The sequence below is a fragment of the Talpa europaea genome (assembly GCF_964194135.1).
Source record: "Talpa europaea genome assembly, chromosome: 13".
NCBI lineage: Eukaryota > Metazoa > Chordata > Mammalia > Eulipotyphla > Talpidae > Talpa > Talpa europaea.
The window spans coordinates 23140619-23160245 of record NC_140080.1 but is presented as its reverse complement, the minus strand read 5'-3'; the positions used below and the strand labels follow the sequence as shown (position 1 = coordinate 23160245).

At 39.6% G+C, this 19627-nt stretch overlaps 1 protein-coding gene across 2 annotated transcripts in view; it reads right to left on the bottom strand.

The window, feature by feature from the left end:
* Window positions 1-19627, bottom strand: part of MEGF10 (multiple EGF like domains 10) — a gene marked incomplete at both ends in the record, with an annotated part of 155410 nt that overhangs the window by 92949 nt on the left and 42834 nt on the right. For both annotated transcript variants that reach the window (XM_084252922.1, XM_084252921.1), the window contains 2 exons: window positions 12819-12919; window positions 14586-14687. In XM_084252922.1, coding sequence (XP_084109048.1) covers window positions 12819-12919; window positions 14586-14687 — 203 coding nt within the window. The remainder of the gene's footprint in view (window positions 1-12818; window positions 12920-14585; window positions 14688-19627) is intronic.

The following is a 19627-nucleotide window of genomic DNA, read 5'->3' as shown; positions in this document are numbered from 1 at the left end:
TCCATTCATGACAAAAATATCCTCTCAAATAGGAGGAATGTACCTCAATATAATAAAGACCAGATTGGATAATTCCACAAATAATTTCAGAGTCATTGGTGAAAGGTTAAAACATTTCTTTTAAGATCAGAGACAAGACAAAGATGCCCATTTTCACCATTGCTAGTCAATATTGGAGGTCCTAACCACAGCAGTGGGCAAGAAAAAGAAATAAAAGCCATCAAAATTGGAAAGAAAGAAGTAAACTAACTCTTTTTTAAGATGATGTAAGTTTTTATATATAGGAAATATTAAAGAATACACCAAAAGTTGCAGGCTACAAAATCAATAGAGAAATCGGTTGCATTTCTCTATACTAAAAACAAATATTTGAAAACCAAATAAAACGATTCCATCCATAATAGCATCAAAAATAGTAAAATACTTAGAAATAAATTTAACCAAGGAGGCAAAAGATAAATACCAAGAGCATTATAAAATTTTGGTGAAAGAAAATGATAAAGATACAAATAAATGGACACTACTATAGTCATTAATTTCCCACATTAATATTATAAAAATGTCCATACTGTTCAAAGCAATCTACAGATTCAATGCAATCCCTATCAAAATTCCAATTTTTTTCCACAGAAATAAAACAAATAATCCTAAAATTTGTACATAATCACAAAAAAACCTTATAGGTAGAGGATTCCTGACTGCCATATCTTTACTCTTGCTTTGCTTCTTCAATGTGTCCTGCTCTCAGAGAGCCAGAGGCACCTTTATAGCATGCTGCTTTTTGTGACCTAACAGAAAATATTGATTTTCTATGTGGTGGTTCTCTTGGAGCAATACTTTATTTCTCTCCAACATTTTTTAGAATTATTTGTCATGAAAAATAATATATTTGGTGGGCCTCCCCGGTGGTGCAGTGGGTTAAGCACAGCACTGTGAAGCTGTCCGCAGCCTCTGCAGTGCCAGTTCAATTCCCAGCCGGCCCAGGAGATACCCACATGGCGCAGCAGACCTCTCCTGTCTCACCCGCTGCTTCCCTCAGCAGTGTCTTCAGTCTGTCTGCCTGTTCTAATCCCCGCTCTGTCTCTGGTGAATCCTTTCACCCTCCTGAGCCTCTGGCCTGTATCCCAGTTCTTGTATAAATAAAAATAAATCTTAAAAAATAATAATACATTTGGAACTTGGAATATGAGTGCAGCTCAAGGAAAAAAGAGTGTCAATGTAACATCACTTTTATCAGTGCATAGTCTCCCTCTCCCCTCAGCATCTCTGTGTGTGGCCCAGAGGGATGTACTAGGTTACCACTGGATTGTCTGTAAAAGTGCTGACAGTCACTATCCCAGACTCAAAAATATGCAAGTTCTGTCACCACCTGGTCATGTCAATGTTTTGTGGTTGGTCACTTAGATCAAAATGTGTTTTTCCCATTACTTTTAAATCACTTTGTTCTAAAGATTTGAATCAAATCAAATAAAAATTACTTCTCAGTTCTGAGCTTTTATATTAGTTACTATCTGTCCCTGTAAGAAGAATGCATAAATTATTAGACCTATAAAAATTCTGCCTGTCCTGCAAAGACTGCAATTGCAGGAATTCATTTTCTAGAGATAAGGCAAGGATTTTTCACTGTTTCCCTTTGCCGTGTCTCCATGGGATTCTTAAGGCAGACAGCAGACATGATTTCCATCTGTTCAGACTGAGGCCATCTTGAATTCATAGTGGGTTTTTTAATTATCAAAATAATAGTTTCTATTTATAAAATCTTAAGTAGTAAACAGGTATTGACAATCATTAAGGTTTCCTGCATTGTTAATCAAATTTCCTATCTTCACTACTACCAGAATCTAATGATCAAACCTGGAAAACAGATGTTTGAAAAAGGTGTGTGGGAAAATTGGAATTTCTGCTGGTGCAGTATGTGGACAAAAGACTTTCCCCAGTATTTACTAGTAGGTTCCTCTGAACCAAGTCGGGCTCCATAGCAACAGAATACAGGGTCCCTATGGAAACAGGAAAAAATCCACTGCCAGTGGAAGAAAGGGCATCATGGGTAGGTAGACTTAGGAACATGTACCATCTGATTGCTGTCAGTTCGGGGTTTCTTTGGCTAGCCTGACAGGATTGTCTTACTTTTATCTGTACTGAAAGTAATCTGCTTAAGAGTCTACACACTAAGTGTGTTTGAAAATATTTGACAAGATCACAACTTTATTATTAAACAAACCTGTGAGAGTCAAACAAATCCAGACCAAAAGCTTTGACTGCCTATAACTTCACAGTTCAGCAACTCCTCCCCTAAGCTCTCACTGAGCTCCCCTAAATACCCCAGAGAAGTCTAGTTTGTCCATAAACAGCTCTCCATTAAAGGCTGGATTTTCTTAATAGCCCAAAATAAGGCATCTTGCCCTGCACTCCAGCTCTTCTTAACCTGAAAAATCCAAGCCTACAACATTTCAGCAGCACAAGACCAAAATGCAATGAAACCTAGATTAAAATAAATGTGGGGCCTCCCCCGGTGGCGCAGGTGGTTGAGCGCCACGCTGTGAACCCGTCCGCAGCCTCTGCAGCGCCAGTTCGATCCCAGCCGGCTGGGGAGGGTCCCACCTGGTGCAGCAGACCTCTCCTGTCTCACCCGGTGCAGGGTCCCACATGGCGAGCAGACCTCTCCTGTCTCGCCTGCTGCTCCCCTCAGCAGTGTATTTCAGTCAATCTGCCTGTTCTGTTCCCCGCTCTGTCTCTGGTGAATCCTCTCACCCGCCGGCGCATCTGGCCTATACCACGGTTCTTATATAAATAAATAATCTTTAAAAAATAATAAAATAAAATAAATGTATCCTTCCATAATCACGTGGTAGGAGGAATGAGCATGTTCATGCAACTCTTCCCAAAAGTCTTGCCCGTTTGGTCAATTTGCACCCTTCCATCAGACCCTCCAATGATTTGAAACATTTCAATAACAAAAGGTGGCCATTGGAAATTTTTTCCCAGCCCTTACACAAAATTACTGGCTATATAATCCGGAGTTAGGTTGGTCAACATTCCAGTTGACAAAGTGGAAGCTCACTTTCCCTGGGGACAACAGTAGAAACATATGACTGCTCAGTTAAATGGGGACAGCAGGTATAACAGTAGTCTATGACCAGGTGCATGACTCAGGAAACTCAACTGATAGCTATATGACTTCAGAAGTACAAAATGCCACAGGATGCCAGAGAGAGTCTAACATAGGAATGGCAGATGTGGGGCAGTCGGCTACCCAACAAGCAAAGCAGAATCACTAATGAATCACTCTGCTCTCTCAGTACCGATATGCCCTCAGAATCCTTTAAACACAAAATTACAGGTAATTGCTTCCAAGAGATGGTATCCTTCTCTCTCCCAAAAGGGAAGCTTTTGTTAGTTTCAGTCTAATTTAACATTCTAATACAAAAGGAAATTAGTGAGAAGAGATGTATAGGTGATATGACAAATAGCCTAATGTAGCCCCCGAAAGTGTTACCTGTGTGGCACATTTGTCTCCTGAAAGGAAAAGTGTCCTGGGTAAGTGAGCTGTAAATATCTTTAAGCCCTTAACCCAAACTTTGAGTTTTAAACTCAGTGCTAACTGAAGAATGACATTCAAACAAGAGTAAATTTCATCTGCAGGAATTATTTTTTCTTTTTAAAGATTTATTTATTTTTATACAAGAGCTGGATTACAGGCCAGAGACACAGGAGGGTGAGAGAATTCACCAGAGACAGAGCGGGGAGCAGAACAGGCAGAGAGACGGAACACTGCTGAGGGGAGCAGCAGGCAAGACAGGAGAGGTCTGCTGCACCATGTGGGAATCTCCCTGGCTGGCTGGGAATCGAACCCGCGCTGCAGAGGCTGCAGACAGTTTCACAGTGCTGCGCTGAACCCTCTGTGCCACTGGGGAGGTCCTGAGGGAATTATTTTTTAATATAAACGCCAACCACAGTTCTAGCTCCTTATTTGTCTATGGTCAGCTCAGTTTTACATAAAACAGGCCAAGTTCAAAATCAGCTGTGAATATTCATTCACTGCTATGGTAATCAATTGTCACACTTCCCTCTGCTAATAACAGGAAATCAGATGCAGCTCATTGTAGGGGAGTTAAGTCTTCTTACTGATGATTCCAAAGCTCTCTAATAAATGCCAAAGATAGGCAGGGCACATCCATGGGAACTGATTTTTTACCATCAGAGCTGGCCTACAAGACATAGAGCAAGGGACTCAGTGCCCAAATTTCTTCCTAGTATCCTTTGCAGGGCAAACTGAGTGCATTGCCCCCATATAGCTTTAATTGGGAGCTAGTGGGCCTCCCTGGTGAAATAGGGTTTAAGTCTCAACGCTATCACCACTAGCCAGAGTTCAATCCCTGGCTAGGGAGCTAACGTATATGGCATAGCAGACCTTGCCTGTTGTGCCTGCTGCTTCCCTTAGCAGTCTATTTCAGTGGATCCATCTGTTCCGCTCCCCACTCTGTCTCTGGTGAATTTTCTCACCCCCTGCACCTCTGGCCTATACCCCAGTTCTTCTCTGTGTAAATAAATAAATCTTTAAAAATAAATAAATGAATCTTTAAAAATAAATATTTGGAGCAAGCATTTGAACTCCTCCATCCAAAAAAAAAAAAAAAAAAAAAAGATAACACAGTTACCTCTATCACAAAGGTAACATTCATTAAGATCATCCCTTCCTTGCAGTAGCCTCCAGAAGAAGAACTGGGGCAAAAGAATAGAAGCCCATGGAGAAGGGAACTCCAGGCCACCCCCTTTGCCCATTCATGATTCTGCTACAAGTATCCTTGTTTTACAATGGTTTGCTTTCTCTACCTTCACCCAACATGAAACCAAAGACACTGGAATGAGAAAGTATGGCTTGTCTTGTCTTTGGAACAACCAGTCTTTGCCACAAAGGAAGAATGACCAACTTTCCACTCTGTTGCTTCTTTTCCTGTGAGTTTTTGCTGCCCCCATGAAATGAAATCTACAGGCAGTCTCCATTCAAAAAGGGTTCCAAAGATGTGCTTGCAAGTCAGCTGTGTGTACCTCCAAATATCTCCCTGGAGCTCTAAAGTTGTAAGTAATGGTTAGGTGGTTAGGGCATCCTCAAAAGACATTGACTCTAAAGCTATGGGACTGTGGTGATCATGAATCTGGACCTCAACATTCTTTTACACATCAGCACAGTCACACTTCAGTATGGGTTACCAACCGCTGGCCTCACTGCCATAGGGTGAGAAATTATACCTCTCTCCATGATGCTCACAATGGTGGGCTCCGACTCCAAACCATTCCTAGAGCTGCAAACAATTAAAGGCTTTGGAGAGGGAAGACCTATGGAACTTTGGGATTCAAAGAGAATGGATGTTGATGAGGGCCAGAGATTCTGAAGGCCCTGGGCATTCTGCTGATTTGACCAGGCTTTGCTTTCAAGTCTCAGGTCCAACTGTCTCCTTTACTAACCACAAAATCAGCCACCTGTTGTTTCTAATCAGCATGTCTGTGGCTCTCTGAAAAACAACGCAGTTTCACTTTATCCCCCAGCCTGTTCCTGTCCTTGAAACCCAAACACAAATGGCTAATAAACATATATTTGTGAAGAGAACATCATTACTACTAATGAAGGAAATGCAAAGTAAAACAAGGGATCATTTTTTAAGCAAACAGGTTGAAAGCAATAGCCATATATAGCATAGGTGAGGAAGTAGGCACATTCATGTGCTATAGGAGGACATGAAAGTTATTATGACCTGCCTGGATAGGAATTTTGCAATTTGTATCCATAAGCCTTAAAATGTTGTTCAGATTATTTCTGTCTCCCAATATCCATTATCCTCTATATTTTTACTGGGCCTCTTGAAGCTTGGTGAGACCATGAGACTAAGTTCTGGCCAAAGGAAATAAGTAGAAATAGAATGTGCTCACTTCTGGAAACTATACTTAAAGACAGCTGGCATTGTCATTTGCCTCTGTCTCCTGCCTCTTCCATCCACTGCTTGAGCCCTACCCTGATCTGTAGAGATTAATAATGGTACATGAAGATGAAGGTGATACCCTAGAAATGGAAGTCTGTAATAATCAAAAGAATGTAGCCTATTAAAAGAAGGCAGTCTCTAGTTTCATTTAAATATGTGGTAGAGGGCCTCCCTGGCGGCACAAGGGGTTAAGCACCACACTATGAAGAAATCCACATCCTCTGCAGCATGAGTTCGATCCTCGGCCAGCCAGGGAGAAACCCACATGGCACAGCAGACCTCTCCTGTCTCACCCACTGCTCCCCTCGGCAGTGTATTTCAGTCAATCTGCCTGTTCTGTTCCCCACTCTGTCTCTGGTGGATCCTCTCACACCCCCAACCCCCGCATCTCCGGCCTGTACCCGAGCTCTTGTATGCATAAATAAGGCTTTAAAAATATATAAAAAAATAAATATGTGGTAGAATAATTGACTTAAATGCTAATTAAAGTTAAAATCTTACAATATTAGAACACTTAAGTATGAAGTGAACACTATTAATAAGATGAACTTATTAGATTGACAAAAATTATTTAAGCGTGTGAGGTGGTATGCCAGCCTGAGAGTTGGATTAGCCATAATGGAAATAAAAATAAACATACAAATTGCCTTTTATAAACTTTATAGTTTTAACTTTATAAAACACTAGTCAAAGGACCTTTGCTGTACTTGTTAAAATTTGTTAGATTGACAAGTGAAACATCTATAAACTGGATATAGTTTAAGAGATAAGGGCCTCCCCTGGTGGTGCAGGCAGTTGAGCGCCATGCTGTGAAGCTGTCCGCAGCCTCTGCAGCACCGGTTCAATCCCGGCTGGCCTGTGAGGGTCCCACATGGTGTGACAGACCTTTCCTGTCTCACCCGCTGCTCCCCTCAGCAGTGTATGTCATCAATCTGCCTGTTCCGTTCCCCGTTCTGTATCTGGTGAATCCTCTCACCCTCCTGCGCCTCTGGCCTGTACCCTGATTCCAGTATAAATACATAAATAAATAAATAAATAAATAAATAAATAAATAAATAAATAAGCACTTTAAAACTACTATTAGGGCCTCTCTGGTGGTGCAAGGGGTTAAGACGCAACCTATAAAGCTGACTGCAGCCTCTGCAGCACAAGTTTGATCCCCAGCATGCCAGGGAGTAAACCCCATGGCGTAGTAGACCTCTCCTGACAAGTCCGCTGCTCCCCTCAGCAGTGTACTTCGATCAATCTGCTTGTTTTGTTCCCCACTCTGTCTCTGGTGAATCCTCTCACCCCCCACACCTCTGGCCTGTACCCCCACACCCCACAGCTCTTGAATGCATAAATAAATAAATCTTTAAAAAAAAAAAACACTATTAAAGCTATTTTATTCCTCTGGGCATTTCTTCATTAATATTTATTTTCTCTAAATCAAAAATATGAAACAAAATTGGGCAAGAATAGTAACCCTGAAAGAAGAACAAACTTAAAAGTTAAATTAATTTTATGAACAAGTTAAAACTTCATCAAGGAGAACTCTTGCTAGAACTCTTGCTTTGTGACATGGGAAACTAGAGGGGATAATGCCAAAGGAAGTCCAAAGGAAAATGACAAATACTAGATGGTTTCACTTGTATGTGGAATATAGGGATAAAAAAAAAAAAAACAACTAAGGATAAGATAAAACCAAACCAATAACAAACCACAGGAAACTGACTGTGGAGTTGAGCTACAAGAAGGGGGAAATTAAAGGGGATGGGCCACAGTGGGTTACAGTGGAAGACTACGGGTACCTTGGTGGTGAGTATGGTGTGAGAACATGCACCTGAGGCAGTATGACCCTGTGCTTCTAAATCACATACAATGTAAACCAATGTTACTACAATTAAAAAAAAAACATAAAAATAACTTCATCAAGGAATCAGAGACATCTTCCTATCCTAGTAATAATTTCTATATGATAAATTTTCCAATCCATTTCTTTTTGTTTCCAACCAGATTCTTAAGAAAGGATTCTAACTCCCTTATTCCCTATATTCTTCATTATCGTTCTTCCTGCCAGATGATACACATCTGTCTTTTGGTCACAGGATCTTTTTACTCAAAGTATGCTCTGTGGACCAGTAGCTTCTGCATAACTTGAGAGTTTAGTAGAAATGCCTACTTTTCACAGGATGAAGCAGGGATAGGGAGGGATGGGAGGCCGGGCTTGCTCTCCAGAAAGAAAGCTATCTAAAATAAAATTGCTCCGGTGATTGGCATACAACCTTCCATTTTTGCTTTCTTAGGTGAAATGACTACCAAAAATTTTAAATTGTGACTGATTCTGATAGTCAATTCCTTTTAGTAACTGGAAACAGTTAAACGGTTAAACAATAGTTTGTGCCTAGGAGTATAACCTCATTCAAGAAGAGATTATGAAAGCAGAGCCAAGAATCATGTGTTCTCTCTTCCTCCTGTATCCACAAGGGTGCCTCACTAGTGCCAGCTGTCGAGAGCACAGAACATTTTCTTGAGGCAGTCCCAAGAACAAGGAAGTAAGGAGAGTGTGATTGTCCTCTGGGGCTAAGCTATGAAATCAAGACATCAGAGTGGAAAGATACAAAATACTCTTAAAGAGACCCAACAGCTTCAGGACCATGATACTAGACAGTAAGCTGATAAAATATATTAAAATATCTAAAAGAAAAATATTTTTGTCTCCAGGGGTGACTAAAGTCAAGGAGGCTTACACAAGGAGGATTTTAGGGCCAAATGCTAGGGGTGTCCATCCAAGTGGCCCAGGCAACACCTTGGATCTGTCTGTTGTGAGATAAAAGAAAGTCTATTTTTATGATTGTAGCTCTCAGTCATAAAAGTGCTAATAAAATTGTCCAGCTTTCTGAGGGGGGCTGTGCTACTGAATAAAATGACAAAAGGATTGGATTAAGGAAGGAAGGCTGGGGCCACAGAATTCTCTAAGTGACCTCGTTTGGATCCATGTTCTCCACATCAGCTTGCCAGTAAAATCTACCTTCCCACATTCCAGTCCTTCAAGGAGATGTAACAGGGTAATCCCCAGAAAAGGGGAGATTCCAGGTTCTCTGTTTCACCCAAGGAAGGGTAGAACTGAACAAAGAAGGAAAAGATTGGGAGAAGGAAGGAAGGAGATCAGGAAGAAGACCTGGAGGAGGCACATGGGCAGAGAGACACGTGAAGAAGCTGTGCTTGCTTCTCGGCCTTGGACTTGTACCAGGGACTTGGGGGACAAGGAAGGAGACGCTTGAAACAGACATGATGAGAGACCCGAGGGAAGGGTGACAGTGGCAGACTTTATCTTGACTCTTTTCATTACAGACTGCCTGGCCCTTTCTGGCCCTTTCTTAGGGGTCTCCACCAGAGGGTGCCTTAGATTTGTGGCAGCTTTTGGACCTCAGTGGCCCTGATTTGGGCCAATCCTGTTTGTCTGGGCATTTACCCATGGAGAGATGGGTAACTTTGAGTGTTTATTTAAGAAAGGAAACTCTATTTTTTCTCTTTCTCTTCTCTTTTCTTTATCGCACAATAATTGTATTAAAGCTATTTTTTATTGAAAGTCTTATACACTAGAGTATGTTTTATCTTGATGTGGCAGATGGCAGAACCCATTAAGAGCCAGCAGGTTTGGGGGTTCCAGGGTGCCCTTCACACTTCCTATAACATTGGGATGGCTCTCACCCTGCCCTGTAATAGAGAGGAGGCACCTTCTCCTAGCTCTGTATAAATTAGTGAATTGGCATCTTTTGCTTTATTTAATTTCTATGATTTAATTTAACAGGAATGAATCTTAGGAGATAGAACTATTATCTCAGTGTAATAAAAATTGTTTGATCAGGTTGACTCTTGGCAAGATCACTAAAATAAAGTCACCCAGAAGCCTCTGGGAGGGGGCCAGGAGGGCCAACTACGCTTACCCACTCTTCACTCTATATGTATTCAGTGCTTTCTTTTGAAAATTTCCCACCAACCTGAGCTAGTTCATGATTGTTCTCTAAGATGTTTGAATATAAACATGTAATTTTTCTTATTCAGAATCATTATTAATCAAGGACATGCAAATTATAAAAAATTAGCAAAGGGGAAAATAGGCATAGGGTCTAACAGAAAAGGCAGTCTCCATAGTGATGGTGAGGTATAATAAACTAGAAACACCGAATGTCTTGCAGGTACATGTGTATTTCTGAACCAGCAATTCTACTTCTAAGAATTTATCCTTGCCTATAAATAAAGGATATGAATAAAGATTTAACTATACTGTTATCTTCTGAGCAGCTCACAATAGATAAAACTTGGAATCATGTAAATATTCAGGGGATGAGATTGATCAAATAAATATCTATACTGACATTTGCAATATGTTACATAAATGCATTTACTGGCCAGGAAATATATAAACAGTGTATTTTTATTTTCTTCTTTTCACTGGGTTGCATTTTCTAATTTTTCTTTGAGATTTATTTATTTATTTTTGCATAGATAAACTGGGGTGTAGGCCAGAGGTGTGGGGATGGAGGTGAGAAGATTCACCAGAGACAGAATGGGGAGTAGCGCAGGTGGATTTACTGAAATACACTGATGAGGGGAGCAGGAGAGGTCTGCTGTGCCTTATATGGGTTAGTTCCCTGGCCAGGGATCAAATTCGGGCCGTAGTTGTGATAGCCTAAGATTTAACCCCTAGGCCACCAGGGAGGCCCCTTCTAATTATTTTTCATTTTTTTCCATTTTTTTTTTTTAAGACTTATTTATTTATACAAGCACTGGGTACAGTCAGAAGAGCAGGAGGGTGAGAGAATTTACCAGAGCCAGAGCGGGGAGCAGAACAGGCAGAAGGACCAAAGTACACTGCTGAGGGGAGCAGCAGGCATGGCAGGAGAGGTCTTCGTGCCATGTGGGACCCTCGCTGGTGGCTGGGGATCAAACCGACGCTGCAGAGGCTGCAGGCAGCTTCGTAGCCCAGCGCTCAACCGCTGCGCCACCAGGGGAGGCCCATTTTTTTCCATTTTTTAAATTTTTTAAGATTTATTTATTTATGGATATAAGAACTGGGGTGTAAGTCAGAGGTGCAAGGGATGAAAGGATTCACCAGAGAGAACGGGGAGCAGAACAGGCAGATCCACTGAAATATACTGCTGAGGGGAGCAGTGGGCGAGACAGGAGAGGTTTGCTGAGCAATGTAGGTAGTTTCCTGGCCCGCCAGGGATCGAACTCATGCTGTAGTGGCTGGTGATAGTTTGATAGTGCTGTCTTTAACCCCTGTGCCACCAGGGAGGCCCTGTAATAATTTTTAATGAACATTTATTACCATACATATAGCCGTAGTTCTGACTCAAAGTTGAGGAGTTGACTCTGTCTCAATAAAGAACAGAATCCAGGGAATGGATTGAAGATGACTCCTATACAAAGCCCTCTCAGCAAATGAAAGGCAAAAAGGTACCAATGGCTTATGTACATTTATCCAGATGAGTAGGCTATTGCCCCACTTTGAAGAGACTAAGCCAAGAAGTGACCAATCATTCCTCTATGCTGCTTAATGCAACTGTTTCAGTTAAGAAAACAAAGGTGCCTCTCTAGCTGTGTTGACCCAAGGTATTTTAATAAATTTGTTTTTAACAATCTCTTTGTTAAGTGTCCTATATACAGTAGTAAGAAATTCCAATCACAAAGTGCAACCCACTGCTATTCTAAGATTTTCTGAGGTGTATAATATAATATTACACTTCTTTCAAGATACCTCAGACTGGGCCTCCCTGGTGGCCTAATGGTTAAGTATCAGGCTATCACCACTACCGCATGGGTTCAGTCCCTTGTCAGAGACTACCCACATGGCCCAGAAGACCTCTCCTGTCTTTCCCACTGCTCCCCTGAGCAGTGTATTTCAGTCAATCCGCCTGTTCTATTCCCTACTCTGTCTCTGGTGCATCCTCTCACCACTTGCATTTCTGGCCTACGCCCCAATTCCTCTATGCAAAAATAAATAAATAAAATCTTTAAAAAAAAAAAAGATACTTCTGGGCCTCCCCTGGTGGCGCAGGCGGTTGAGCGCCACGCTGTGCAGCTGTCAGCAGTCTCTGCAGCGCTGGTTCGATCCCCGCCTGCCAACAGGAATCCCACATGGCTTGATAGACCTCTCCTGTCTCTCCCGCTACTCCCCTCAGAAGCATATTTCATCAGTCTGCCTGTTCTGTTCCCCACTCTGTCTCTGGTGAATCCCCTTCCCTCCCGCACATCTGGTCTGTACTCCGGTTCTATAAATAAATAAATAAATAAATAAATAAATAAATAAATAAATAAATAAATCTTTAAAAAAAAGATACTTCAGAATGAATTGATGAACTGAAGAAGAGAAGAAAGAGAATATGATAATGCAAAAAGGTCTACTTTGTGACCCAGACTGTCATTTCTTATTGTGAAACCTCCTGTGCTTCGAACAAGCCTCATCAGTCTGTGCACCAGAGAACAAGCTGGCCTCTCAGAAGTTGACTAGGGACACTGGTCAGCTGCTGCAGGAGAGTTATGTCTCTGTTCTCTTTCGTGACCTAATAATGACTCCATGCCCAATTTCCAAAGAGGCATTAATTGAAGAGAAGTAATTGACATTGCTACATCCGGCCTTGAATCATCTTTCTGTAACATCTGTGTTTTCTCAAGTGACATGCATTTGGAGATTTTCTATAGGACAGAGGTATAAATTTATGTTTCCGGGCCTGAAAGGGAACCATCCAGGAAGCCCCATCTTCCCAGGCCTCCATGTCGGTTACCGTTAACAGATGCAAACCAGCACTGGGTAAAGTAAGTGAACCGCAAAGGGATAAAAGTCTTACTTACGGACACACATTTCTCTGCTTTCATAAAATCCAGGACAACATTGGGATTTGCGCCTGTACATAGTTTTTTCTCCATGTCGATAGGCAGTCCGATAACTGATTCTATATAGAGGAGAAAATCATAGTTACTTTTTTTCACCCCCAAATTGATTAGAAATCAGGCTTTATGTTTTAATACACAAGAATTATTAAATATAGTAAAAATACAAAAAACAAAGAACTCCAAAATAAATAAGAATAAACACAGAATATATGTTTTGACCACAGAATATATGTTTTGACCACTATAATGTTCTTATCAATTTGCTAAGAATTGATTTATTTAATTATTAAGAATATACTGACTGCCCATTTAAACCCAGATATACTTCATTTCAAGAGGGATCAGAATTTTCATTACCTCATTACTTAATTTATCTTAAGATAACTTAAAAAGTAGAGCTCAACTTCATATATGATACTTACCTAGTCATCTTTCACTTAGAGGTTTTAAAAGAAAAATTCAGGGAATCTGTTTAAAAATTGATGTCAATGCAGTATCACCCCACTATAAAAGAGAAGGTTAATAGACAAAAGACCTTTGCATTTAACTAAAGTTTCATTCACTCACCAATTCATTTATATAATACACATCCACTGAGGATTTACTATATTCCAGGCACTATTCTAGGCACTGGGGAAAAGAGCTCACAGTGAGCAAAAAAATAAAGAGCCCTTGTCTGCAAGGAACTTACATTTTACTGAGGAAGACTTTCTTCCTGGCATAATTAAGACACATTAAACAAATGTACATTATATTTAATATTATTTAACATATAATAAATATATATGGATATATTTGTTTGGTATATATGTTTATTTATTAATGAATGATTAAATGCTGTGAGGAAAAACAAAACTTGAGCGAAGGAACAGAGTATGACAGAGAGGGAACCTACAATAGTTTACATGGTGTGGTCAAGGAAAGCTTGTCTTAAAAATATGACATTATGCTTAATATCATTGAATGCAGTCCTAACTGACACTTTACCCATGACTCATACTACTATTCTATGAAAAAAAATTAAGGTATCAAGGTTTCCTTCCCTATTATCAATATTTAATAAGTTGTCTTTATTTTCTGTTTTCACATTTTTTAAAAAGATTTTATGTATTTTTGTGTAGACGAACTGGGGTGTAGGGTAGAGGTACAGGGAGCAGAAGAGGCAAATCTACTGACATACACTGCTGAAGGGAGCAGCAAAACAGGAGTGGTCTGCTGCGCCATATGTGGGTTAGCTCCCTGCCCAGGGATCGAACTCAGGCCACTGTAGTGGGCTGTGCAGTGGTAGCACTAAGCCTTAACCCCTAGGCCAGCAGGGAGGCCCCTGTTTTCTGTTTTCACATTTATAGTAAAAATATGTGGCTTATTTTATTTCAGTTGAGATCAAATTTCAGTTAGACTAAGTTGAGTCAGGTGTTTGACTATAAACTTACGCAAAGACGTGAGTTTTTTATCATATGATGATGCCAAAATTTAAGAATGTCCCCCTCCAAAATTGTGTACAATACAAAAGTTGCATAATTTTTAGTAGATAGTAATTTGTAGATATTTCTCTGCAAACTCCTTAAAGGCATAGACAATCTTTTTGCTGTGATTTGGAACAAGGCTGGGCCAACTGCAAGCAGTAACTATTCACTAGATAAATACATACACCTTCTCAAGTATTTCATATCTCTAACAGAATCCATTTCTGGTTATCAAAACTCATATGTGAGATTCCATTACCTGTGCCGCGTGCATTTAAACCAGTTCAAAATGTCAGTACAGCTTGTGTAGTAAATTTGATCAAAGGGATGTGGGTATGATTCTTGCACAGTCACTGAGTAGCTGCAAAGAAGAGGAAAGATAAGGTATCAGTATTTCTTACAATATTAGAAGAAATATAATCTACAAAAAATAATTGTAGGCTAAATTATCTCTATTTACAACTCCATAATGACTTTTTACAGAGAACCTCCATGGTTTTACAGATTTTGATTTGAGCTAAAAACTACAATAGGAGCAATGTTAATAATTTTTTAAAACACAAGAGATCATGCAATCCATTTTTTTGAAGTTCTCTTTTTTACTGTTCACTATAAACTCTGATAGTCATAAATTTAAAAACATATCACCATATGTTTTCCTGTATTTAATTTCCTTCCCTCACCCCAACGGTACCAGAATAACTAAGACCTTTAACAAGATGTTTTCAAGGCAGATCATAAAATTAATGAGTAGGGACAATTTGAGTATTCATAGCAGTGCATTTTGCAGCTGATTCTAGAAATTCAGAAAGCGCCTATTTCTCTATTTGGAACTTGGAATTACTTTCTTTCATGTTTCCGTCCTACTTCTAGGGCAGTAGAAGAATACACTCAACCTCTAAATAAAAGCTACAAAGAAGTCTTCTCACCTGATTCTATACATGTGGCTCAGACAATTAGACTGAAATAATCATATCAACAGCTGCTCCTTAGACTGTTTTCCAACACATTTTCACTAACAGTTTCTTGTTAAAGTAAAAGCATGAAACCCTAAAGGTCTAAAAGCATCCATGAAATATAAAGATCATTCAATGTTCAATCCTACACATCTTCCTTTCTAAGACAGTCTACTATGTGCTCAAGAGCTTAGCGTTACTACCTACAGAAAAATCTGGAGAATCTTCTCACAACCAAAATGCTGAGGGAAGACCCCCTGTAACCAGAATAATTATGAAAATGAACTCAAAATGATGGACCTCAAATTAAGTAGGCAGGTGGCTGGCTGTGCCAGGACCTGAGACTCAGCTCATATCCAGCATTCTCAGAATGTTGCCAAACCCCTGCAGGTGCCTGCTCAGAATCTGCAAAGTCCTCAACTACCTACATGGTAGGAACCAGTGGGCACAATATTGTGGTTTGGACTCAAATATCAACCAATTTGGGGTTGTTTTCATATCTGTGACTTTTATCACTAATTCTGTGGTTTTTGCATTTATAAACCTTCAACTTGCCCACACTAGGGGAGCATTTTCAACTTTTACCTGAAAACCGTGTTCCCCATTTTGCAAACCGCTTGCAGTAAAGGCTACATGTTTCTTCCAAAAATGGTTTTTGGTTGACACTCTTTTCCAAGAAACTTATTCTATTTTCCTTACCAATCTCTTAAAGATTTCCACCAAAATATTTAATTCACACTAACAAAGTAATAAGTCATCATCAGACACACTTGCTGCAAATTAATAGCCTGACCATTAATAGGAACTATCAACTGGAGACGATATGGAAGAAGAGAGGTCGAAATAGGAGAAAAGTTTTTTATTTGAAAATTATGTATTGTCAGTCTCGCAAAGGGGGGTTTCTCTCTCCAGCTGATCTCTCTTAGCCATGTCATTAGATTTCAACAGGACATCTATGAAATAATCATACCACCCACACTTGTGTTTACATCTTTGGGACACTACAAATTGGTTTTCAGGTAAATTTTATTCACCATGGGCCCTACGTGATAAGATCACTGAGTTTGAAAGAAAGCTGGGTTATAATCTCGATTTGACCCTGAGAAACTGGATGATCTTCAGTAGAAAACCCCGATTTCTTGGGTTTTGATGATCACATCTTAAAACCAGGAGTCAGGGATGGTATTGACCATCCTTTCCCATTTGACATTCTGAATATCTCTCACATACATTTTATTTATCTATTTTTCCTAAAGAAAAACTGACATATAACATTATATTAGATTCAGGTATACCTGATGTATATGATTCAATATTTGTATATACTGTGAAATGATCACCACAAAAAGTCTAATTAACATTTATCACCACACATAGACACACATTTTTTTTCTTGTGATGAGAACTTTTAACATCTACTCTCTTAGCAATTCAAAAATGCAAAACAAGGGCCTCCCTGGTGGCTCAGGTGGTTGAGTGGAGCTCTGTGAAGCTGTCCGCAGCCTCTGCAGTGCTGGTTCGATCCCTGCCGGCTGCGGAGATACCCACATGGTACAGCAGACCTCTCCTGTCTCACCAGCTGCTCCCCTCAGCACTGTATTTCAGTTAGTCTGCCTGTTCTGTTCCCCACCCTGTCTCTGGTGAATCCTCTCACCCTCCTGCACATCTGGCCTGTACCCCAGTTCTTATATAAATAAATCTTTAAAAAAATTCAAAACAAGATTATTAACGATAATCTCCATGCTATATATTACATCCTTCTAACATACATTTTAGAGAACTATTTCCTTCTATTCTGACAGATGATAATTTGCTATTATCAGGACAGGTTTGGATGAAGGTAGAGTGTGTAAACACCCATATGCAAAGATATAACTCTTTTTCAGTAAAACAAAAAACCATTGTTAAAATATGTGTTGCTGTATGAAATATCTCATTAAGCTATTAGTATTTTCTTCAGAGCCCAAGCAGTGCCCTGAGGTTCAGGTTGATGCATCCAAGACTTCCTTGCCATTCTCTGTCCTTCTGATCTTACTTATATTAGTGAATTTTGAGGGCTGACGCATTATTTCTCCATTCAATTTCTAGTGGACAGAAAAGTGAATGAATCATCTTTTGGATAGGGAATTGCTATACAGGCACAATGCTGCATGTGCAAAACAGAGCAACTTTCCACATAGGAGATGCTAGATGAATGAAAAAGAAACTACTCTAAGTTAATGCTGATTGGGCAAAAAATAATCTATTCAACCAGGTTATACAGTACTCATTTACCTGGTGCAGAATTTCCATAAAATTCCAAAGGTCATGTTATTATGTTAAGGTATGTATAACTTGGAAAGCAAAAGTGATCATCAAGAACCAGATCCTGGGGCCTCCCTGGTGGCGCAGGCAGTTGAGCGCAGCGCTGTGAAGCTGTCCACGGCCTCTGCAGTGCCTGTTGGATCCCCGCCAGCCTCGGAGCAACCCACATGGTGAGTAGACCTCTCTGTCTCACCTGCTGCTCCCCTCAGCAGTATATTTCCTCAGTCTGCCTGTTCTATTCCCTGCTTTGTCTCTGGTGAATTCTCTCACCATCCCGTGCATCTGGCCTGTACCCCGGTTCTTGTATAAATAAAAAATAAATCTTAAAAAAAAAAAAAAGAACCAGATCCTGGCCAAACACATTCTATTTGATGTAGATGGGAGAACTGATTCCACAAGAAAACATGAAAAATGTTTTCATTTACTTCTAACTGCCTAGAAGATTCTTAAATAAAGGGAAATGTTAAAAGTACATGAATTTCCTCTTCTTTAGATTTGTTGTTTATCCATAGCAGACAGTTGCAGGATTCTTCTCTGACTCTGGGATATAAAAATGTTCTTCTCTAGAAAGGGGCAATCAAAAAACTTAGAATTCCAATTCATATTTAGAGGCTCAAGCTCAATACAGAATGGACTGAATATAAGTTACTTTTCACAATTATGAGAAACTGAGGCTTCCACATAAGTTTGCAAGAAAAGGACTGTAAATCTTTCACCCCAAATTTCCTTTCTATTCTTTCTTTATGCATTCTTTTTCTTTTCTATACAATTATTTTTTTTCCATTTTAAATTGTATTATAAAAGAGCTACAAAATTTGGAAAACAATTTTTAAAAAAGAGAAAATCCATAATTCTGACATAACCACCAATGCCATTTAGCTAAAATAAACTTCTTCATAGACTGTAGGGGGTTTTAGTTTTAGTTTATTTTTGTTGTTGTTGGTTTTAAAATCATTATAATCATACAATACACATAATTTTGAAACTTACTTTTTTAACCTGAGTATATCATAAGTATGTTTCCACATTAGTAAACAGTCTTCAAATTATGACTGCCGAATATTCCAGAAATGACTACACCTAATTTGTTCAATATTCACCTCTTATCATTAAATAAGTTGTCGCTTTCCAAACACACCTTCTGAAAGCTGTGTGTTTGCATCATTAAGGGAGAGGTTTTCAAGAAGGAACCAGGCTTCAGTAGTTCTTTATTATGGTTTCTGGTAGACTGCTATTTAAACTTAGTGTATATGTTAGAAGTTTATGGCTCCACATTCATCAGCATAAAATCACAAGTTGGAAAGGAAACTTCTCAATTATCTAGTCCAGCCCTTTTTAACACAAAAGAGCAACACGGAGCTCCTAGTGGTCAGTCTAGAGGCAGCGCCAACACTAGGACCCCCAATACCTTTCTGCCCCTTTGTCCTTCTCATATGTCACTGGAACATTCACAAGCTTCTAAAGCAGAAAGCAAGTTGCAAACTGGTATAAAAGGAATTGGATCCCAATTTTACACTCTTTTAGCATTGCAATGCAAAACTCACTCTTGCTTGTTTGTTTATTCTTCTCAAACACACTGAAAAATGTCATCACTGTGATTTTAATATGTTAAGTATTATCCAGGGAGAAACTCCAACAAGATTTATTTTAAGGTCAAAGGGAGGGGAGAGGGGGAAGGAGGAGGAGGCATCACTTGGGCATATTCCAAAGTGGTTAATTACATTTTATCTGCCTAAATAATCTTGTTACTTTAATCAGATATGTTAAGAAACATCTTTTTTTTTTTTTTAATCTCTGCTCACTTTAGGACTGTTGCTTCAATTACTACCACTTCTGTGGTCCACCCTCAAGGGGTTGGACAGAGAATTACTTCTCTTCATGTACCCCTTCTTTAGAAGAAACCCCCACTAGATGGACCTACTTGTACTGACAGAATAAGGAGAAGGGATGGGAGAAGAAACAGATCATTCATGGAATTATTCATTTTCCAAAAGGATGCTGCACAGAATTTCTTTGATAAGAAGCACCTCTTGTGTATTTT